At 35.2% G+C, this 26,095-nt stretch overlaps 1 protein-coding gene across 1 annotated transcript in view; it reads right to left on the bottom strand.

Moving 5' to 3' along the window:
* The window catches only part of thsd7ba (thrombospondin, type I, domain containing 7Ba), a 391,489-nt gene that overhangs the window by 247,481 nt on the left and 117,913 nt on the right, over positions 1-26,095 (bottom strand). Inside the window, exons 3-4 of the mRNA XM_049484694.1 lie at positions 24,703-25,020; positions 2,219-2,395 (exon numbers count right to left, since the gene is read on the bottom strand). Coding sequence (XP_049340651.1) covers positions 2,219-2,360 — 142 coding nt within the window. The 5' untranslated portion in view covers positions 2,361-2,395; positions 24,703-25,020. The remainder of the gene's footprint in view (positions 1-2,218; positions 2,396-24,702; positions 25,021-26,095) is intronic.

The raw sequence follows: 26,095 nt of genomic DNA on the forward strand, positions 1-26,095 counted from the left end.
ACCATGTTCATGTTCTATTAGTTAACTAACTACTGATTAAAAAAAAAATAGTTGGTTGCAGCCCATTTCAAAACCAAAATCTGTAGACCTTGATAATTCTATCATATTATGTATCTAAGAATAAATAAATTATTAATATCACCAATTTGAGTAAAATCTTACTAAAACAGTAACCATTTAAAACACAAAGAATCGAAGAAGAACCCAGTGTTTCCCACAGACTGTTTACAGAAGTGCTGCTGCTTCTCCACTGATATAAACAGCAGAAATATAAACCCCGTCCTCCTAAATATATTAGAGAAGAAATCCTCTGACATCACTGAAGTGGACACAAGATCAAAGCCCTGTCACTATAAAAGCCAAAGATACCTCATCTGACATGACCAGCAAAACACACACACACACACACACAAACACAAATATATATTTTTTATTGGTGGACCCCAGCAATAAGCACAAAGGCTTATTTGACAAACTAACTGGAAATAAACATATAATAAACAGATGCAGCCCAACAAATTAGGTCTCAATTCAACTGCAGACAAACAATTATTTTTGAATTGTACTAAAGCCCCAGAAATGCTGTCTAAACTCAACTATAGCCCAGCAAATTCTGTCTAAACTCAACTGTAGCCAAACAAATTATTCCTTAACTCAACTATAGCCCAGCAAATTCTGTCTAAACTCAACTGTAGCCAAACAAATTATTCCTTAACTCAACTGTAGCCCAGCAAATTTTGTCTAAACTCAACTGTAGGCAAACAATTCTGTCTAAACTCAACTGTAGCCCAGCAAATTCTGTCTAAACTCAACTGTAGGCAAACAATTTTGTCTAAAACAAACTGTAGCCCCACAAAATTCTGTCTAAATCAGACTGTAACTCAACAAATTCTGTCTAAACTTAACTGTAGCCCAGCAAATTCTCTCTGAATCAAATTGTAGCCCAACAAATTTAGTCTAAACTCAACTAACCCAATAAATTATATCTAAACTCAACTGCAGCCCAATACATTGTATCTAAATGCAACTATAGCCTAACAAATTATATCTAAACTCAACTATAGCCCAGCAAATTCTGTCTAAACTCAACTGTAGCCCAACAAATTCTGTCTGAACTCAACTGCAGCCCAATACATTATATCTAAATCCAACTATAGCCGAACAAATTATATCTAAACTCAACTATAGCCCAATAAATTATATCTAAACTCAACTGCAGCCCAATACATTATATCTAAATCCAACTATAGCCCAACAAATTATATCTAAACTCAACTATAGCCCAATAAATTATATCTAAACTCAACTGCAGCCCAATACATTATATCTAAATCCAACTATAGCCCAACAAATTATATCTAAACTCAACTATAGCCCAATAAATTCTGTCTAAACTCAACTGTAGAAAAAACAAATTATACCTAAACTCAATTGTAGCTCAGCAAATTCTGTCTAAACTCAACTGTAGCCCAACAAATTCTGTCTAAACTCAACTGCAGCCCAATACATTATATCTAAATCCAACTATAGCCGAACAAATTATATATAAACTCAACTATAGCCCAATAAATTCTGTCTAAACTCAACTGTAGTCCAACAAATTATACCTAAACTCAACTGTAGCCCAATAAATTATATCTAAACTCAACTATAGCCCAATCAATTATATTTAAATTCAACTGTAGCCCAAAATATTTTTTTTTTCTAAAACACAATTCTGTCTGAACCTGTCAAAAAAAAAAACTAAAAATAGCATAAATCGATCCTCTTAAACCAACTGTAACCAAAATAAATTACAGCAGCCCACCAAAACTGACTTCATCCTCACTGAGAAAAACATGGAAAAATAACAAATTCCTTATAAACTCAGGCTACATTCTGTTACACATCTATACTTTCCAAACTCAACTGTAGCCAAAAAAATCTTTCTAAAACACAATTCTGTCGGAATCTGACAAAAAAAAACAAGCAAACTCAAAACCATCCTCTTAAACCAACGACCCACCAAAACTGACTTCATCCTCACAGAGGAAAACATGGAATAAGAACTAATTCCTAATAAACTCAGGCTACATTCTGCTACACTTGGTGAGAAATCCATTTTCCTGAGAGTGAAAATTTTGCGAAACGATGCCAAACCAATCTGAATCTGGCACGAGCGGTTAATCCTGTTCTAAAGCTCAGTTCCACACACACAGAACCGGGAGCTGTTCCTTACCTGTCTTCCAGGAGTAGTGCATGTCCCTGGAGAACGCCAGGTCTGCCCGAACCTGGAGCACCACCAGCGACACGGACAGAAGCAGGAAGTTCCCGGCTCTCCGAGGCCAGCCGGTTCCACCAAAGCCATCTTTTAGACTCATAGTCCAGCTTATTGACTTCCTGTCCTCTCCTAGACCTGGAGGAGGTGAAAGCAAACAGAGTTACTTCAGCCAATTACCCCCCAACACCCCGCTGAAGCAATTACCCCAACCAGGCCTCATCCGAACACTTCCCCGCGCCGCACACGACTTCATTCAGCGCTGTTTAGACCCGCCGTTCTGCCAGAGGAGCTGCATCTTTCTCTACCCATTTCCCACAGTTTAGAGTCACAGTGCTGACAATAACACTGTGCAACTTACTGAATTATACAGCAGGCAGAGCAGCGCCCAACAAATTAAAACAAATATTTTACATTCCTCTGTTGCCCCAAACTGCCTCCTGGCATTCTCTCAAACAGCTTCACGAGGAGACACCTGGGATCAGTTCCCAACAAGACTGAAGAACATAAGCACTCTCTTCAAATACAGGAGACAGAAACAAAAAATGAACAAACAAAATGCTGCTTTTGCTGGTTTCCAGGTTTTCACACCAACCAGCATATATAAGTATCCAGGAAACACTACATGATACAGTCATATGAAAAAGTTTGGGCACCCCTATTAATCTTAATCATTTTAGTTCTAAATATTTGGGTGTTTGCAGCAGCCATTTCAGTTTGATATATCTAATAACGGTACCACTTTAAAATAAGACTACCTTTATAAAGGGTTTATAAATGGTTTTACAATTAGTTTATTAATAGTTACTAATTAGGTTTTAAATGCCTTAAAAATCTTTAATAATCAGTTATAACACAGACTTAGAAATGTTCGTAGACCTGTTGTTTGCCAAATAGTGAACCCACAGCCATCTATATTGTTGTCCTTTCTATGTATGTGTTATAACTGGTTATTAATGATTTTTAAGGCATTTACAACCTAATTAGTAACATTAATAAACTAATTGTTAACCAGTTATAAACCCTTTATAAAGGTAGTCTTATTTTAAAGTGGTACCCTAATAACTGATGGACACAGTAATATTTCAGGATTGAAATGAGGTTTATTGTACAGAAACAGAAACAGAAAATGTGCAATATGCATTAAACCTAAATTTGACCGGTGCAAAAGTATGGGCACCCTTATCATTATATTAATTTGAATACTCCTAACTACGTTTTGTGCTTCAGTAAGACAGTAAAAAGTAGTTAGGAGTATTCAAATCAATATATATATATATATATATATATATATATATATATATATATATATATATATATATATATATATATATGTGTTCATAGGAACATTACGTAATGTAATGTTGTAATGCACTTTAACACAGATTTGGTATATTTTGGTATAATGCATTATAAGGCATTATACGCCGTTTCTTTATAAACCCGTTATACTTGTAATTTAGGATGTGTTATAAATGTCGCTGTAAGTACTTACTGTATGAGCAATTATACAGGCTTATTACAGTCACTATAAGGTATTATGCATGTCATATAATGCATTATGAATGCTTTCATAATGCATTATGAATACAGGGTTCAGAGGAAGTGTTACCAGTTAACAAGTATTTTTTGTAAAGTATATGGAAACACTTTCCATGAATGTCATCTCTATTAGAGTGTATAACCACATTCATGACATATTATAATGCATTCATAAGGCATTATAAACATGGCTATAAATATTTATAAAAATGCATAACCCATTATAGCCATGTTTATCAAGCATTATAACTTGTGATCATAATACATATATATATGTTAAAAGAATCTAGTCCTACAATGAAAGTCTGGCACTTTACTTAGCGCTGTTATAAAGACCTGTTATAATACCTTATAATTGACTATAATTGATATTATATTCAAGACAAGAATAATTCACGAGTGGTTAAATAAAAAAGCTGGAGACTTTTTAATCAAGATACAGTCTGTATACTGGGACTGAGTTTCTTGGTATTGATGTATAACATGTTATAAACACAGCTATTAATGCATTATAATCACAGTTCATGATGCATAATAAACACGGCTATGATGAATTATACATTTTTATAAATATGTATAACCATGTGTATAATGCCTTATGAATGTATTATTATGTGTTAGGAGTATAATGCATTCATATAGTCTCATAGAGATGACTTTCATAGAAAGTGTTACCAAGTATATTAATTAGAAAATGCATGTTTAGTTGTATTCTTCACTTAATATGAACAAAACATTTAATGCTCTTAAGTGTACTTCCTTTTTTACAAGAGTAATTATTACTGAATAACAGTTAACTAGAATTACAGACGTGATTTTTTTTTTTTGTATATATATATATATATATATATATATATATATATATATATATATATATATTTTTTTTTTTTTTTTAATTCAGGAAGAATTAAGTCTTATCTGAAGGCCGGGAAGTCCTTGAAGTTTCTCTGCTGGTGCAGGAAACTGAAGTGCCTCTCAGAATACTTTATTAATCCCAAGGAGAGCAATCCATTCACAGCCCATTTGTATGAAACACACTATATAAACAGCCCTGCCTTATCTAAAGGGGATGTATAGAGGGGTGTATGGAGGCTGTGAGCTGGTGCGAGTATATTGTATATATATTATATGTATATAAATATATATATATATATATATATATCTCAGTGTGAGATAAGATCTACACTCTGCGCTGTGGTTGGACGGCAGCAGCCTGTATAAAACTTCCTTTCACTTATAATAAAGCGCTCCATTGGTGTCTGGAATGGTGGAGTAAGTCATTTTAAATGGCTCTGCCTCACACTTGCAGCTTATTCACGACTCCAGCCTCGTCCCATCTCCTTTCACACACGCGTCCAGGACATCTCTGGAGCACTGACACACACACACACACACACACACTCACACACACGCGCACACACGCGCAGGCTGCATCGCGGCATTATCTAAATTACGCTTTTGATAGATTTGCTGTGCTCTCAGAAGCTACACATGATGATGTGCTGTGGCCCGGCGGTGGAAAGTTTTTTATATTGATGGATGAATAGCGATTAAACTTAATCCCACATCTCCCAATTGGTTTTTGGTTGATTTCATTTGGGAAAATTAGATTTTTATCTCGTTGCTTCAGCAGCATTTCACAAATTGGATTTGACAGGGAGATGGGGAGAGAGGTGCCACGAGAGAGCGAGAGAGAGAGAGATAGAGAGAGAGAGAGAGAGAGAGAGAGAGAGAGAGAGAGAGAGAGAGAGAGAGAGAGGGAGAAAGGATGGAGTCTCATATCCTCATTTTAAAATATATATAATAAAAATAAATAAATAAAAAAAAAGAGACAATATGTGTCCTTGTTTTGAAGGCAATGGAGCAGCTGCTCCAGATCCATGACTGCAGATCCAGATCCATATATTTACTAAAATAATTAGACTCAATATATAATAATAAATAATAATAAAACTAAATATTATTGACTGATATCACTGTAATAAATTGTCATAGATATTTTATTTTACTGTATTTATTTTGAAGCAGTCTGGAGTTATTAATGCTTGTGTAATTAAAAAAATAATTGTAAACTGTAAACATAATTTATTAACAACAATCAATTACACTCATTTTCCATTCTGTATCTGATCTAAATGCGGTTATATGAGCACAAAATGAAATTAAACTTACAGTGCATATAAAGTATGTGGCCTCCTAGTGGTGAAGTAAAGATATAATAGAGTAGAACTACTTTACTACTGTACTTAAGTACTAAAATACTGTATCTGCATCTACTGGAGTATTAATTGTACTTCACTGTTGTACTTGATTACAAAAATGATGTACTTAAGTAATACAATTCTGTACTTAAGTACTTAAATGCTGTATCTGTATCTACTGGAGTATTATTTTTACTTCACTGCTGTACTTAAGTACTTCAATGCCGAACTTAAGTACTAAAATGCTGTATCTGTATCTACTGGAGTATTATTTTTACTTCACTGCTGTACTTAAGTACTAAAATGCTGTATTTACGTACTAAAATGATGTACTTAAGTACTAAAATGCTGTACTTAAGTACTTCAATGCCGAACTTAAGTACTAAAATGCTGTATCTGTATCTACTGGAGTATTATTTTTACTTCACTGCTGTACTTAAGTACTAAAATGCTGTATTTACGTACTAAAATGATGTACTTAAGTACTAAAATGCTGTACTTAAGTACTTCAATGCCGAACTTAAGTACTAAAATGCTGTATCTGTATCTACTGGAGTATTATTTTTACTTCACTGCTGTACTTAAGTACTAAAATGCTGTATTTACGTACTAAAATGATGTACTTAAGTACTAAAATGCTGTACTTAAGTACTTCAATGCCGAACTTAAGTACTAAAATGCTGTATCTGTATCTACTGGAGTATTATTTTTACTTCACTGCTGTACTTAAGTACTAAAATGCTGTACTTAAGTACTTCAATGCCGAACTTAAGTACTAAAATATTGTATCTGTATCTACTGGAGTATTATTTTTACTTCACTGCTGTACTTAAGTACTAAAATGCTGTATTTATGTACTAAAATGCTGTACTTAAGTACTTCAGTGCCGAACCTAAGTACTAAAATACTGTATCTGTATCTACTGGAGTATTATTTTTACTTCACTGCTGTACTTAAGTACTTCAATGCTGTACTTAAGTACTTCAATTCCGAACCTAAGAACTAAAATGCTGTATCTGTATCTACTGGAGTATTATTTAAGCTACTCCAATCATGCATAATCACAGAATAAACATAAGATATACATAAATAAATATGCATTCTGGTTTTATCTGTTAGTTCTGCTGATCCACATTTTATTCTTTCCACAAAAACAAAGCAACAATAAATCGAACTCAAAATCACACTTTATAACAGTATATTTTCTATACTGTTATATAATTATGAGCTGGTGAGATCGTGCTTTTTGTGTTTCTGCTCATTTTCAGATATAAATTTGTTGTAATTGAGAGAAATACAGATCTTCTGTCAAGAAAAAGAGAATCTGCTAATCTTCACCCTATTCATTCAGCCACACTCACGTTTAGAGGTGTTTTATTAATAAACCTGTTCAGACTGAGCGGTTTAACATCTGCTGTCTATTCTTAAAGCTGTGATCATCACACTCAGTCTGACTCTTCTCTCAGTAGAGGATACAGTATCTCACAGAAGCGAGTTCACCCTTTGTGTAACAGTGTAAACTTGCTGTGCCCTCAAAATATGAATATCATAATTATAAATATTAAGTGTAAATTGATCACACATGCTTTAAACAGCCTACTTAAATCAAAGGTGGCTTGTTTCAAACACACTCATACTTTATGTATATATATATATACATGAGAGTTTCTTCGATTTTACCAAATTGAAAACCTTATCCAAAAGCAGTGTGTAAGACTGGTGGAGGAGAACATGATGCCAAGATGCATGAAAAAAGATGCATATGATTAAAAACCAGGGTTATTCCACCCATTATTAATTTCTGAACTCTAAAACTCTTGAAACTGTATGAATATGAACTTTTTTTTTTGCAATATTCAAGCTCTAAGGGGACGAATGGTAGAGTTGGATCTCAAAACTCCAACTCCCAGAATCCCCAGCGGTGATTAGCATCAACCAGTAGCACCCTATACTGTATAAACCACAGTCAAACTAGACTTCTCTGTCGCACCTTTGTATAGAGGTGACTAGTAACAGAGGGTATAATAAAAGAAAAGAAAAGAAATCTAAAAAGAGATCTAAAAAAAACAAAATCTCAAATAGAAAAATCTCAAAGACATCTAACAAAATCGCAAAAAAAAAAAAAAAAACGCAAAAGAAAGCAAAAAACGAGATGACAAAGTAGTTCTCAGTCCGTTTTAAGTTTGGTTGTGTTTTAATTTGATTTATTTGAAGCTAAAAGCTGTATTTTGTTGGTATTTGTTATTTTATTACACTGTGACTGAGTCAAATGTCCTTGATGAGGAGATCTGCGCAAGTGCAGCAGCCTAACCAAGCAAAAAATACTTTTTTTTGTTTTTTATAAAGCCAAGCATTACTATTTAATAGACTAATCATGAGTTATTTATCAGATTTTAACAGTAAAATGCCACCTGTTCTGAAGAAGATGCCAGAATAAAGTAGTCAAACACCAAAAATAGCTTTTTTAACATTTTTTTTTTTGCAATTAGAAATTATTTATTTGCCAAATATTCAGTGCATCCATAGCAAATAAACATGGAACAATAATAAAACTGACACTATGCAGAATTTACATGACTCTTCTAATACTGCCAATAACACAATAATGATATGTGGATGATATCCATGATCAATAACATACATAAAAGGGTAATAATTGTGTTGTATTGTATTGTGTTTATTGCGTTGCATTATAACTGATAATGCAATTGATTTTCACACTGCAGAGCTCCAGTTATGCACTAATAAAGGTTATAATCAATACATCATAACTCAACAGAGTCAATAAAGCTTTTAGATTTAGAAGAAATAATCTAATTCTGATTCAGGCTTTATTGATCAACTTGCTTAATGAACATAACAAGCCCAGAATCTGTGTTGCTTAAAATACAGTGTTTCCACTGGTTTCACTGGTACTGAGGTTAATTATCTGCTCATTAATCTGCTGATCTATAGATATATTTTCCCTGCATTGTGCATCCTCTTATGGAAAGATAGATCATTAGATTAATTAGCTAAGCGAGTAAACACACTCATTAGATCATATTCAGCGTAATACACAGCGCTTAATGAGTAAATGAGCTGTAAACTAATGACACTCTGATTAATTACTGATATTTAACCATTTAAAGTAAAAAATAAATAAAATGTCTGCAAAATAAATAAGAGAGCACTTAAAAATGATGATTTTCTTTGATTTTACCAAATTAAAAACCTCTGGAATATAATCAAGAGGAAGATGGATGATCACAAACCATCAAACCACCAAACTGAACTGCTTGATTTTTTGGCACCAGGAGTAAAGCAGCATAAAGTTATCCAAAAGCAGTGTGTAAGACTGGTGGAGGAGAACATGATGCCAAGATGCATGAACAAAAAAAAAAAAACTGTGATTAAAAACCACCAGGGTTATTCCACCAAATATTGATTTCTGAACTCTTAAAATATGAACTCATCCTTTTATTTTGTTATTTCAGTCATTTCACATTTTCTGCAAATAAATGCTCTAAATTACAATATTTTAATTTGGAATTTGGGGAAAATGTTGTCTGTAGTTTATAGAATAAAACATACTGTTTATGACCTCATTAAGCTGTTAATCTTGGAATTGTTTGAGGGCTTTGTTAGGTTTTTTACAATATACAATACACAATATACAATAACTAACTTTTTTACAGCAATAAAAATTAATAAAAAAATAAAATGAACTTTTTTCCAGTTTTTAATTCATTTTTTGTGTATAATTCTATATTCTGGATTTTTACAATTTTCAGATATTAACTGGACCTGAGGAGCAAAAAAAAAAAAAAAAAAAAATAAAATGGGGTTGTTCTAAAACGTTTGACCACTAGTGTACATTTCACTTGTATGTCAACATCCACAGACATACAGCTGTAATATATATATATATATATATATATATATATATATATATATATATATATATATATATATATATATATATACATATGTGTGTGTGTAAACATTTTTTTTTACTAAATATTGTAAATATTTAGTGATATTTCATGTATAAAATCAAAATCAATCCAAATTATATCCTTATATCTCCAAAGCAGCAACTTTACAGGAGAAATGTCTTCTTAATATTTAATTAGAGTTAATATAAAAAAGGTTTAGAGCATTTCTTTTGGTTCGTTCTTCATGCATGAAATTCTATAAACATAAAAGCAAGTATTTTTGTCATTTTTATTTATTGGCGCTGCTGCAAAAATCAGAATCTAGTAATATCATATATGATATGAGTAATATCATGTTAAATGTCATCAGTCTACCATCTAATATTTACCTTCAGATTATTATTAGCAGAATTATTATGGTGAGTATGAGATCATTATATTTCACTCTCAGATAACTGGATGTTTTAAGGTTTAATTCATAGTTTCCACACACACACACACACACACACACACACACACACACACACACACACACTTACTCACTCAGAAGCAGTATTAATATTTATAGGTCAGTTTTCTGAAAGGTTAGATATATTGCTGGACGCTGTGTCTCTGCAGAGAGAACCACAACACTAGCACTCACTACCTCAGAGTGTGTATGTGTGTGTGTGTGTGTGCATGCGTGTGTGTGTGTCTGTGTGTGTGTCCACTCCCTCACCCGCAGCAGTTATCCTGTATATCTGATGTGTTGAATCCGGAGCTCAGAGGCTCCTGAGAGGCAGGATTGTGTGTGTGTTTGTGTGTGTGTGTGTATGTGTGTGTGTGTGTGTGTGTGGGGCAGGGCTGCAGGGATGGGGCTCTGAGCCTGTGGGCTGCAGGAGACTGACATTAACCTCAGATGCACCGCATGAAACACACACACACACACACACACACACACACACACACACACACACACACACACACACATGCACACACACACTCACACACACTCACACACACACAGCCTGCATGCGGATTATGCTTATTACGACAAATACACAAAATATATCAGAATATATATGTATAAATTATAGATTTATGTGTATATGTTACAGAGAGTCCTATTCTATTGGCAGTATTAATCTACAGCAACTAGGCAAGCTGTGTGTGTGCATGTTCACATCTGTGTCAGCAACAGTTGCAACCTAGAGCAGCTGAATGCATTTAACAGAAGGGGTGTTTATAAATTTTAGCACATACAGTGACTTGCAAAAGTATTCATACCCTTTGAATTTTTCCACATTTCGTCACCTTACGACCACAAACTTAAATGTATTTTATTGAGAAAATGATACATAGATTTGAAAAAAAATATATATATATCTGACACTCTCCATCCAACCTGTCTGAGCTTCAGCTGTTTTGTAAAGAGGAATGGAGCAAAAAAACCTTGAAACAATCTCTAAATTCACAAAGCTAGGTAGAGGTAGAGATATACCACAAAAGTCCTGCAGCTGTAACTGCAGCAAAAGGTGGCTCCACCAAAAAAAATAAAAAACAATTATTTTCATTTTACATCACAATTATGTACTTCTTTGTGCTGGTTCATCACTTAAAATCTCGGTAACACTTTAAAATAACGTTCATTAATATACCATTAATTAATGACTAATAACTGTTATTTTTCACATTTTTAGAAACTAAAAAGTTACTAATAAATGCATTGGCAATGTTAACTGCAATTGATAAGCATTTGTGGTTTAAAATTCACATTTACTAGCGATTCATTAATGTTCAAATTCTGATGATGTAATGATTTCCTAACATTTTTAATATAAATATCCATGCTGATAAATGTAAAGTGTCATTTGTGAGCATTTGTTAATATTCAAATTCTGATGAACTACTGCTTCGTTCACATTTACTGATCGTTAGTTAAAAATATATTAATGAAGTTATTAAAAAGTGTTACCAAAATCTCAATAAAATACATTTAGGTTTGTGGTTGTAAGGTACGAATACTTTTGCAAGCCATTCATCGTAACACTTCGATAGAATATGAGTAACAACTGTTTTCCATTATGTCAATCGAGACATCACTTATCGAGAATCAATAAATCACTTAAATAAACTTAAAAAGAAACCTGTCTGACAACATGAAGCAGATAAAAGATCTCAAAAAGCACCATATTATACCTTAATCTGAAGTTATTGATCATCTATCAGTCATTTCTAAAGCTTTGGGAATCAAGAGAACCACAGTGATTCACTATTATTCACTAATGGAGAAATCATGGAACACTGGTGAACCTTCCCAGGAGTGACCGGCCGACTGAAATGTATTTATTACTCCAAAAGGGCATGAACATCTCATCCAGGAGGTCAAAAAAGAACCCAGAAAAACATTAAAAGAACTGCAGGTCTCACTTGTTTGTCTTAGTTAAGGTTAATTATTAATGTTAATGATTCAATAATAAGAAAGAGCTGTCCTGCATCGTTAATGGGGGGGCGGAGTTACGGTGGATCTTGAGTAAGACAGTAATCATTGAATAGAGAACAGCTTTTATTGGTATCTGTATCAGTTTAGAATTGATTATCTGTTTACTTAATGTCTTCAGGTTTGGTTACATCCAACACACACACACACACACACACACACACACACTCGAAAAAACAGAACACCTGCACAACTGATCTGTACACAGATGGACCGGGTAATTAATGATTGATAATTAATGTTTAATTAACTATTCCCTCCCATAATCCTTCCCATCAGCCCCGGAGGCTCGGCTCACGTCCACACTCTCCCTGCATCTTAATTCAGGCGCAGTGCAGCATCACACTCCAGAGCTTTAATGTGGATATAAAGTTTATTACTTTAATAATATTACTTAGGATGGACAGGGAATTCCTGGACACGTTTAAATAGCTTGACTTTTTTTTTACAAATAAAAATAGATAAATAATAAATCCTAAAACTTCAAAAATTCAACCTAACCAAGCAGAAATGTGGACATTCAGGCAAAAAAAACCCTCCCCTACATAAAAGAAAACTGAATAGCACGTACAAAAAGCTACTTAAACTAAAGCATTAACATTTCTCTATATGGGTAACAGCATGTTAATTCCAAATACTGTGATTTTATGTAATTTAAATTAAGACAATAGAAGGACAATAAAACATTAATCAATCTTCCATAGTCTGGAATTAGCTTAGAAGACCAGCAGTCTAAAGCGCTGCCACTATGATCGGGAGTTCGCTGGTTCGAATCCCGATTATGCAGCTTGCCATCAGCTGCCGGAGCCCCGAGAGAGCACAGTTGGCCAGTCGTCACCAGTGTCATGTATAGATATTGGTATTGATCAAATCAGGACATCCCTACATAAATTCGTGAGTTAGTTGTGAAGATGCTGGAGTGCTAAGGAAGCTCCTCTGCTCTGGAGAAGAGCTGGCGGTGTTGGACGGGTGTTTCTCCACCGTCCGTCTCCCTCCATCCTCCCTGCAGGACTCAGACAGCTCTGACACAGGAAACAAAGGCAGCTAATCCTCCTCCATTTAGCACAGATAACTCCCATCCTGCAGGGAATTCTCTACAGTAATGCACCCAGTCGGCTCCGGGCCAGCGGCGCTCGAGTTCTACAGAGTTCTTCTACCATTTCACTGCAGAAACACTTCCTAACGTCTTCAGAAAGTCTCGAAAGCTGAGAGTAGTCCTCCTCAGCCTGATAAACTGTGAAGACTGTAGGCTAAGGGTGTGCCACGTGCTATAGTGTGTTCACTCTGTAGTAATTTTCTTTTAATTTATTAAAAAATATATATTTGACTTAAAAAGGAGATTTAATACAAATCAATTTTATACAACTAACAATACAATTCAAGGTAGAATTGTTGTGCAATTTTTTTTAAAATAAATAAATAAGTTAATAAAAAGAAACAAATTGCCTCACACTTTCGGACAAGAGTTTTAGAAGACCCACATATTTTGTATTTTTATTTTTATTTTTTTTTCCATTTAAGCTCTTTATGTTAAGCTCTGCAAGTCAATAACCAGAAAATACAGTGTTCAAAATTTTGCAGTATTTTTTCAGTATATTTAAGAAAAACATGAACTAAAAAACAACAACAAAAAGGGAATTTTAGTATAGTATAGTATAGTATAGTATAGACTTTTAGTATTTAGTAAAGCAATGCTGGAACAGATCAGATTGTATATGGTAAAAAAAAAATATATATAAAAAAAAAAACAAAGAAATGGTGTTACTACACTCTCTACTGCAGCCTTTACACACTTACAGCACATTCACACTTTCATCATCATAACAACTAGAAAAAGACACAGATAAAACACAGAGAACTCTGTAACTATTAAAAGTAGAAGTTATTTTTCTTCTAGGAGCCAGAGAGCGGGTGAGTACTGTTTTCTACACCTTCAAATAAAGACTCTTGTTTTGAAACTGGAGAAAAAAAATGCTACAGGAAGACGTCTGGCTGACCCACATGGAAACAGCAGCTTTAACCTTTTAAGCAGCTCATTTAAGGGAACAGCAATGATATTTTATTCTTTATTCTGTGCTGACTGTTGACTGTTGTCAGGGTTTTAATCAATCAATGGCGCACCTGTATTTTCCGTCACCAAGACTTGTGGCTGATCCACATGGAAACAGCAGCTTTAGCCTTTAGCTCTTTAGCTTAACATAATAGGACTGAGTTTAGCAGTTTAAGCAGTTTTAGCAGTGAAGAGAATTATTAGAATTAGAGTTAATCTGACAGTTGAAGAAGTGCAGTAATAAAATCAGTGATTAGATCAAGAGAAAATAATCCCATTATCTTAAGTAAGGTTGGCATTGGAAGGCCATGTCTTGATCTAGAGGGCACATGATCATAATGCACTGCAGGAAGGGGCACCATAGCGGCACTCAATCCCTTTTTTTCTCACAAAAAACTGCAGCCAATAGAGCAATTCGTCTCCTTTTAGCTACTCCAGAAAAAAATAGAGTGATGCTTTTTCAACCACTGGAGCTCCATGAACCCCCCGTGAGTCCTCCAGCGCTTCAGGCCGTATATAGAGCAGGTGGACCAGACCAAACAGCACTCAGGACTCAGATTCTGAGGGTCTGGAGGGACGGGGCTGATTGAGAGCTCTCCAGCGAGGTTCTGGCAATAGCCGCCATGTAATGGTCTGACCTCTGCAATGAAAAACCCTCCCACTGGCCTCAGAACAGCAAGACAAATCTCACTTATGAACACACAGTTTACTTTAATAGACTTTATAGCAAAGGGGACTTAATGATTTGGCCAAATCAGCAAAAAATCTGTGGCGATAACCCCGACATAATCAATACACGCAGTAATTTACTGCGGTGGAGATAAGACACAGCGCTCCTGCACTTATCTGCTCTCCTGCGCTGCTTTAAACAGTGAACTCCAGCCAAAATCAAATTTACCCCATCCCTTACCCCAACTGTAGTCAATAAGCAGAGAGACGTTTGAGATGTTTGGGGTCTTTATAAGTTTATTTACTTAGTTTTATTTTAGTTGGAGCCACAATGCTCCACAAATCCCAATTTATACTATTCTAATCGATATAATCTTCTTCAGCTGTGAATCCAGGGGCTCTATTTTAGCAATATATAGCATTTCTGTCAATTGTGGGTCGTGAAGCTGGTTTTTGGGCACGTTGGTGTGTCTTTGGTATCATAAGAGCACAAAAAAAGTATGCCGTATGCAGCACTGAAGTGTGACACTTTGATACACTGTAAAACAGCTACAAATTATAACAGTGTTAATATACTGTTCCCTCAAAATAACTCACAAAATAAAATAACTTCTATTATAAAATAACAATAACAAGCAGCCATTAATGTCTAAACCACTGGAAGTAAAAATGGGCAATTTGTGCCCACATTTGTAAGAAAAAAAAACTCAAACCTTGCAACTCTTTGGGCCCTATTTTAGCGATTTATAGGCATGACATCAATTGTGAATTGTACAGGTGGATTTAGGGCGTGTCGGTTGGTTACTAAGGTTTTGCTAAGCAGTTGTGATGGGTAGTTGGCAGGGTGTTGCTAAGCAGTTGCTAGGTAAAAAAAAAAAACAGTGCATCAGATGTCATTCCCTTTAAGAGCCAGGTGAGCTTTGACTTTGGCGTGTTCGTATCTTTGTAACAGAGTGGTGCTTTTGCACGTCTCAGCAGAGGATACTGACCTGCTCATTCATACTGTGAAGATACTCCAGCAGCTCATTTAAGGGAACATCATCATTATTTTATTATTTATTCTGTTTATTGTTAAGGTAAAAGTCAAGTTTGTGCTGTGCTGATTGTTGACTGTTGTCAGGGTTTTAATAAAGCAGTAGCGCACCTGTATTTCCCATCGCCAAGATAGAAACAAGAGAGTGACCTTCATTTAACTCAATACGCAATATTTATATTAACACTTCTTCAGAAATTTACCTGAACACACCACACTTCCAGACCACCATGGAAATTGGCATAAATATATATATATAAATATATATATTTATAAACTCTGATGCTATTTTAATGGCTCAGTTGATGGGGTGTAAGATAACAATGAGCATTGCAATGTATGATAGAGCCCAAGGTTTTCGAAGGTCAAATTGTATAGAGAAGTTAATGCCGCATTCCAGTCTAACACATATGAAGGAGATTTAAAAAAGGAACGCCTCCACAAACCAGCTTTCCTTCTCAGAATCTCAACAGAGCTGAAGAAATGTTAATATACATATTGCGTATTGAGTTAAATGAAGGTCACTATAGGAATGCTGATTGAATCTATCTCACTAAATGGAAGTTCTTGTCATAAATTTCACAGTAGCCAGCAGAATCTCTTAATTACTTTACATGTGATCCCTAAACACTGATAGAACAGAGCTACATATGTAGCAGTAAAGTCTAGACATCTGACTATTTTGATCCTGTTTATAGATAGCACTGAGTTATACACCCTTAAAACAACAGATTTAAGGATTCTTTCTTATTAAAGGTAGACCTGCATGTGTGCTTCAGAAGTACACCTGAGCTTAAGGTCACAAACCAATGACCTGATGTTCTCCTTCAGGATTACAATCACTTTTAAACATTAGGGTCAGGTTTGTTTGGATAAATTAATATTTTATAGGTAACACTTTACTTGGATGGTCCATTTGACGGCCTCTTTGATGCTTAACTGACATTCAACTAATATTCAACTACATGTCTATTAAATGCAAATGAACTGAAAGTTGAAAGTAAATGATTCTCTATTGAATAAAACCCTACATTCAACTCTAATCCAAACGCTTATCTTAATATTTTAGGATTGGGTTTAGGGTTAGATTTTAAGCTTAGGTTGTAAGGTTAGGTTTTAGGGTTGATTAAGGGTTAAGGTTAGGGTTAGGTGTAGGGTTTGATTTTATGGTTGATTAAGGGTTAAGGTTAGGGTTAGGTGTAGGGTTTGTTTTTAGGGTTGATTAAGGGTTAAGGTTAGGGTTAGGGTTTGATTTTATGGTTGATTAAGGGTTAAGGTTAGGGTTAGGTGTAGGGTTAGATTTTATGGTTGATTAAGGGTTAAGGTTAGGGTTAGGTGTAGGGTTTGATTTTATGGTTGATTAAGGGTTAAGGTTAGGGTTAGGGTTTGATTTTATGGTTGATTAAGGGTTAAGGTTAGGGTTAGGTGTAGGGTTAGATTTTATGGTTGATTAAGGGTTAAGGTTAGGGTTAGGTGTAGGGTTTGTTTTTAGGGTTGATTAAGGGTTAAGGTTAGGGTTAGGTGTAGGGTTTGTTTTTAGGGTTGATTAAGGGTTAAGGTTAGGGTTGGGTGTAGGGTTAGATTTTAGGGTTGATTAAGGGTTACGTTTAGGGTTAGGTGTAGTTCTATTTTGAATCATTTACATTGAACCTAGGGTTAAGTTAAATTTAATGGACATTCAATTCAGTGTTAGTTGAATGTCAGTTGAGCATCAACAAGGCCATAAAATGGACCATCCAAGTAAAGTGTTACCATTTTCTTTTCCCTTAATAAATGAAATCATCATTTTAAAACGGTTATACATCTCAGAGAGTTCTTTGCCATGAGGTGCCATGTTGGAACTTTCAGGTTGCACACAGACTACTTTTCATTGTGTCAAAGTGTCATTTTGTCAGTGTTTTCCCATGAAAAGATAAACCTAAATATCTGCAGAAATGTAAAGGGGAGTACATAAGCTGCCATTGCTTATTAGCCACATTAGCCTTGTAGCTCCAGTGTAAAGCTAACAGAGCTCCGAATCTGACAGTTTGGCTTTTTGGGGCGAGAGCAGAATGAAATCTTTTGTGAAACTCTTCCTTTAACCATCTTTGCGAAAGCATGCGGCGCGAGAGATGAAGAGTGATGAGTGCTGCTTAAACAGTGAGACATTGCAAATCACTGTGTCAGTCTTTTCCCTCTAATAGGCCGAATAAACCATCGCCTTAAGCCACAAAGTGACAGGAAACGAGCAGACTGACACAAAATGGCTGCCATCCTTCTTCATTACACACCACTGTCACCCGGCGGAATGTTCTGGAGAGGCTGTTGCCGGGGAAAGAGCTTCACCGCCGCTCACCTGCGCGGCTCTATATCCATCACCGCCCCACACCTATGAATATGGAGTCCTGGCTGGAGCCCGGCGGCAATTACACTGTCTGTCAAAATCTCAGAGACGCCTCGCCATCGTCTGAAACCCTGAAACCCTCTCAGAACATCTGATTTAACCGTCCAGATGAAGAACCTGCAGCGCTTTAGTCATGATGGAGCACCATGGGTGTATTGAGCTTCATCACCTGATAGTCTGAACCAAAGTTGATGTGTTTATTATACTGAATTCTGAACATTTCATACAGTTTCATGCAGTTTAGTGATTGAGCATTATCTAATAAATGGGCGGAGTTTTCCTATACTTGATACTGATTGGTTTGTATCCATCCAGCCATCTTTCTATCTATCCAACCTTTCATCGATTCATCCAATCATCCATCCATCCACTATTCATTCATTAATTTATTCATTTATTCATTCAATGTTTCAGTGTTTAATCCCAAACTTTCACCAATTCATCCAATCATCCACCCATTCAACAGTTCATCAATTAATCCTGTTGTCCATCTGTCTGTCCATCTATCCAACCAATCTTTCATTGATTCATCCAATCATCCATCCATTTAAAAGTTCAACAATCAAACCTATCGCCCATTTCATCATAAATTCATCCATCCAACTAATATTCCATCTATCCATCCAACCAAACACATTTCTATTTATCCAACCTTTCATCAATTCACCCAACTAACCAACCATCCATCCATCCATCCATCCATCCAACCTTTCTTCAATTTATCCATCCAACTATCATTGGTTCATTGATTCTCTGTCTGATTTGTCTATCCATCATCCACACAACCTTTTTATCAATTCATTCATTCAAATATCATTTCATTCATCCATCCATCTTTCTATCTAGCTAATCTTTCATTGATTCATCCAATCATACATTCATCTATCCTCCCATCCAACATTTCATCAATTCATCCACTCAACTAACATTGCATCCATTCATCCATCTTCCTATATATCTATTCTTTCATTGATTCAACCAATCATTCAATCATCTATTCATTCAATGGTTTATCGATCCATCCATCCATCCAGCTTTCCATTGATTCATCCAATCACCCTTCCATCTATTCAATCATCAGTTAACTACATTGTCCAATTATCCGTCCATTCATCCATGCAACCTTTTATCAATTAATCCATCCAACTAACATTCCTTCCATCCATCCATCCCTCCATCCATCCATCCATCCATCAAACTGTTAATAAAACCATTTCATCTTTATCATGCAGTCTTTTGCAATTTTCTCCAAATTGTGCATCTGGCAGCTAATCATTACATTATGTCAGAACTTCATGATGAATAAACCAATTGAAAATGTCCCAAAAAAGACCTTCTTTCATTGACTTTTCTTAAAAATGCATTAGTTTTGTTTCTCCTGTAGAGATGCTGTTTTATTGATGCACTGTTTCTGTAGAATCCTTAAAGAGCCTCTTTTGTTCTGAGGGTAATCAGGGTGAACTGATCGTTTTCCAGAGCCTGGTTTCTGTATTGTACATCATAACCTTTATCACAGCCTGTTATTTCTCCACTGTTTTGACCTTTTCAAAACAGAAGCTGGTTAGTAATTAATCAAGCCAATAACTAATTACCCGCCTGCTTATTGCTGCATTATTAATGTCTAGAGTGAATTAAGCACTTATCAAAACACTTCTACTGGAGAACGTTATCTAGTTATATTAGTTAGAATATAGAAATCAGGACTAGAAATGGAGAGTGTTGCTCTCGAGGTGAAGAATCCAGACCTCATTAATGTTATTTTTATTTTAGAGAAAAACTGATGAAAATTCTTAATTAACTCTAACTATTATTTGATAATATGGTAATAAGCATCCAGTGCCAAGACTTAACATCCATAGTGGGCATTTTACTGTCAACCTAGAGCTACTAAAGATTTCATCCATCTCTATCTATCTATCTATTATCCATCTATCAATCCACCCAACATTTCATTGATTTATTCGATAATCCATCCATCCATCCATCCATCCATCCATCCATCCATCCAACAGTCCATTGAATAATTCTATTATCCATCTATCAATCCACCCAACATTTCATTGATTTATTCGATAATCCATCCATCCATCCACCCATCCAATAGTCCATTGAATAATTCTATTATCCATCTATCAATCCACCCAACCTTTCATTGATTAATTCTATCATCCATCTATCCATCCATCCATCCATCCATTCAACAGTCCATTGAATAATTTCATCATCCATCTATCCATCCACCCATCATTTCATTGATCCATCCATTCATTCATCAATTTATTTAATGGCCCAGTGAATAATTCCATTATCCATCTATTTATTCACCCAAATGTTCATTGATTCATTCAATCATCCATCCATCCATCCATCCATCCATCCATCCATCCATCCATCCATCCATCCATCCATTCTACTGTGTATCAATAATCCCATCATCCATCTATCTGTTTATCCATCCTTTCAACTTTTCATCAATTCATCCATCCAACTAACATTTCATTCATCCATCTTTTTATCTATCTAAACTTTCATCCATCAATCCATCCATCCATTCACTTAAGAGATACAGATATTTCAATACTTAAGTACAGTAGTGAAGTGGTTCTACCTTCTTACTATACATCTGTGATTATAAGCACTATTAATTAATGTAGACTTATTGTAAAGTATTGCTCTTTATTTTTTAATAAAAAAGAAGAAAATCATGTGGAGTCCCACAGGGATCAGTTCTTGGGCTACTTCTATTTTTACTTGTATTTACTTTTATTAGGCTGAATCCCAAAATACAACAATACTGATTATGACTGTCTTTAACACGACACACACAGATACAGTATACTATCAGTTTCTCTCTCTCTAAATTATCATAGTAGCAAAAATTGATGTGCCAATATATGGAGCACAGAGAGGAGGATAAACAGAGCGTATTGTGCTGAACTACAAAGAGAAACACTTGCAAAACTACAGTCCCTATAGAATCCAATCACACCTTCACATTATCAGCTAATTACCGTCCAACAAACAGCCAGAAAAAGGTTCAATATCCTTAACTGAGCTTCCAAAACACAGTTTTCTCCACAATCATTAGACCAGAGCACATCAGCCCCCTATAAAACCACTGCACCAGCTTTTACACTGAGCTACAGTACAGCACTGATACGGCTCTATAAATCACTGCCTGGTTCAGCTCCAAAACACGTTCTTAATCTTAACTTTCATAGATTTCATTTGATTTTTTTTTAAATAAATGAATAAACATATACAGCTCTGAAAAAAAAAATGCTATTTATAGGTTTATATTTGAGTAAAATGAACATTGTTATTTATTCTATAAATTACGGACAACATTTCTCCCAAATTCCTAATTAAAATAGTCATTTAGAGCATTTATTTGCTAAAAACAAGGAATGTCTGAAATAACAAAAAAAGATGCAGAGCTTTCAGACCTCAAATAATGCAAAGAAAACAAAAATCAATATTTGGTGGAATAACCCTGTTTTTTAATCACAGTTTTTTTCATGCATCTTGGCATCATGTTCTCCTCCACCAGTCTTACACACTGCTTTTGGATAACTTTATGCTGCTTTACTCCTGGTGCAAAAAAACAAACAAAAAACAAACAAACAAAAAAACATATTGACCGCTCAGAAACGCAACAGCAACCATCTAACAGCAGCATAGCAACATCATAGCAACAACCCAGTAACACCACAGCAACACTATAGCAAATAGCTGGGATAGCACATAAACCAGGTTTTGACAAAATTGCAACCACCTGTGATACCATAGCAACATGAAACATGATGTATAAAACACCACAGCAACCACCTAGCTTCGACTTTTTTCTATGATTCTGTTTCCTTCAGGAATTTCACTTTTCTAATCCACAATAAAAGTTTCAATATTTTATTTAAATGTAAAGTAAATTAGCAAGAGCTCCACTTTACTGATCTACAGGACTCTTATTCTGGTGGGTTTATATTTAATAAAAACCTTTAAGTGATCTAGAACCTTTAGAGTCTTTAAACTTAAAAAGAAGCGTTCTCCAGACTCATCTCTCGTTTTTAAACACGGTTCTTCAGGGAGCCGAAAGCGGTTCCTCTCTGTAAACTTGATCTGTGGTTTTAATTCACCGAATCCCCTCAGAGCCCCTCAGAGACCCCCTGTTACAAAGACGTAACGTTTTAAAACACTGTGTTTCAGCCCAGCTCTGACTGCAGCTCTCAGTGCTCTGCTCTCTAAACCCAATCACACTGTGATCTGTGCTGATAAATCTTTAATATTCTGTTTATTCAGTATAAATATTTAATCATCTGTTTCAGATCGCATTTAAAACAACAAACAACATATCTGACTGTTACTGATACCCCGGCTCTTTCATGTGAATATCATACCTGTAACTTAATTATGAAAGTTATAAAAAATGATGCTTACAGTTCATATTGTTTGTGAATGTTTTAGAAAGGAATCCACAGGCCTTGTTTAATCCATTATAATCAAATAGTTTAAGTTCAGACTGCTGGTGCATTGCAGTGATTAGTGGATTTGATTGTATTTACTGATGCATTCAGCGAAAAAAGACTAAAAAATGAAGGTCATATAAACCGAAACATTTTAAGAACTTTGAAAGTATCCTCAAGTGCAGTCGCAAAGACCATCAAAAACACTATAATGATGAAACTGGCACTCATCAGCTTGACCTATTTTAATAAACCTGTAAGTATGTTGCAAATAAATCTTCAACTGAGGCTTTGATTCTTCCCAGAAACCTCCTCTTGCATTTTAATTATGAAGAATGATTTTACACAATATTAAAATGTATTGTTTTTTTATAAATATAAAATAAAATATGATTAAATAAAACCTGCTGTTGACATACTATATCATTCATGTAAATAAACTGTTTTACTACGAAAAGTATCAATGTAGTATATAATGTAGGTGTTTCCAATAAAGTGGCCACAATGAGTGGGAGCTCAAGGTACTGTTGCAGGTGTTTCTAATAAAGTGGCCACTGAGTGAATGCACAAGGTACTACTAGAAGGTGTTTCTAACAAAGTGGCCAGTGTAAAGAAAGACAAGGTAATTATGGCAGGTGTTTCTAATAAAGTGGCCACAATGAGTAGAAACACAAGGTACTGTAATAGTGTTTCTAATAAAGTGGCCAGTGAGTGGAAAGACAAGGTAGTAGTAGTAGGTGTTTCCAATAAAGTGGCCAGTGTGTAGAAAGACAAGATACTGTAGTGGGTGTTTCTAATAAAGTGGCCACAATGAGTGGAAGCACAAGGTAGTAATAGAAGATGTTTCTTATAAAGTGGCCAGTGAGTCGAAACAAAAGGTATTATAGGTGTTTCCAATAAAATGGCCAGTGAGTGGAAAGACAAGGTAGTAGTAGTAGGTGTTTCCAATAAAGTGGCCAGTGAGTGGAAACACAAGGTATTATAGGTGTTTCTAATAAAGTGGCCACAATGAGTGGAAACACAAGGTATTATAGGTGTTTCTAATAAAGTGGCCACAATGAGTGGAAACACAAGGTAGTAGTAGAAGGCGTTTCTAATAAAGTGGCCAGTGAGCTGAAACACAAGGTATTATAGGTGTTTCTAACAAAGGCAAAATTGAGGCAAAATTGATAAGGTAAGGTAATGTAATGTAATGTAATGTGATGTAATGTAAGGTAATGTTATGTAAGGTAATGTAATGTGATGTAATGTAAAGTAATGTAAAGTAATGTAATGTAAGGTAATGTAATGTGATGTAATGTAAGGTAAGGTAAGGTAAGGTAAGGTAAGGTAATGTGATGTAAGGTAATTTAATGTAAGGTAATGTAATGTAAGGTAATGTAATGTAATGTAAGGTAATGTAATGTAAGGTAATGTAATGTGATGTAATGTAATGTAAGGTAATGTAATGTAATGTAAGGTAATTTAATGTAAGGTAATGTAATGTAAGGTAATGTAATGTAATGTAAGGTAATGTAATGTAAGGTAATGTAATGTAATGTAAGGTAATGTAATGTAATGGACCTGCAGTAAGTGTGTGTGTACAGTGTGGTGTAAATGTGGATGATAGTGGAGTGTGGAGGAGCTGTGGGTGCAGACCGGGCGAGGTGTTAGGAGGTGTCAGGGTGTCGTTAGGTGTCGTGGGTGTAGCACGGCGAGTGTGAGGAGCTACCTGAAGGCGAGGGCTGGGTTTCATCTCTTTAGCCGTGACGGGAGTGTGAGCGGCGGGCTGTCCCTGACCCGCTCTCGGGCTGGCTGTGACACGAGCGTGAAAGATAAACACACGGCCTCTCCTCTGCTTCCTCCTGACGCATCATCCGCCGGATAATCCTCTCTGGATCCCCTTCAGGAAGGGCACTGCAGGAGAGACGCTGCTGCTGCTGCTGTCAAACCATCGCAGACCGGGGGCCAAGATAACCCCCGCCGAGACGCGGGGTAAAGAACAAACCGCCAGAAATTCCTCCCGGGAAGAGTCCTGATGCCAACAGGCCTGAGAGAGAAAGAGAACGAGAGAAAGAAAGAGAGAGTGAGCCTCAGAATAAATAATAAAAAGCAGAATACAGGGTAGAAGCTCACTTTCAGAGACAAGCCAACTTCCCACACAACACTATGGGCTCTATTTTAATGATCTATAGCCAAACTGTCAACTGTGCACCAGGCAGCTCGATTTAGGGCGTCAGTGTGTCTTTGCTATCATAACAACGGGAAAAGTACACCTTGCACGTCTCGAAACATGGTGCAAAAGACATGTACTAATTATCTTATTTAATCATGGGTGTGGTTAATTTTGGGCGTAACATGAAATAAACCAATCGTTCACATCAGAGTGTTTCATGCCAGGTGAGCTCTGACTTTGGTGGATTGCTATTTTAACGGTGCAGCTACCTGTACGTGTCCAACGCTTCCCAGCATGCTAAGGGTAAAAACACATTTTTATCACTACCCCTCTAATGCACAATATGGGTCAAAAATGACCCACAGTCAAAATAATAAATCCTTATTTTAATGTTTCCTTTCTTACTTTTTCAATAAAAGCCCTTTTTATATTACTATCCATCTAATGCATAGAACATAAATGTGGAAAAGTTTGACCCATACATTTGATGTAGTGATAAAAAATACTTTTATTTTACAAAGTGTTAAAGTAAAAATGAAGATAATCAATCAATCAATCAACCTTTATGTAGACTACATAACCTACATTAGACTACATTGATGGAATAGATTGTCATAAAAAAATAAAGAAGACCCAGCATTTTAATAAATATATAAGAAAATTTAAAATAAGATATATATATATATAAAAAAGAAGAATTAAGCAGGGATCATAAAATCATAGGTAAAAAAATGAAAGGTAAGAAAAACGATAAGAATGCAACTACAGATGAATAAATAAAACTAAGTGCATAAAAGAGCAAATATATATACAGATAAATCTATAGTTAGCTATATAAATAATTATTATAAATAATAAAAAACAAACAAACTAATAAATAAAAAAAACAATAAAAGTTAACTAAAAAACAAACTTGACCAAAAACAACTAAAAAAAGTCCAATTACTAA

The sequence above is a fragment of the Astyanax mexicanus genome, chromosome 11 (assembly GCF_023375975.1).
Source record: "Astyanax mexicanus isolate ESR-SI-001 chromosome 11, AstMex3_surface, whole genome shotgun sequence".
NCBI lineage: Eukaryota > Metazoa > Chordata > Actinopteri > Characiformes > Acestrorhamphidae > Astyanax > Astyanax mexicanus.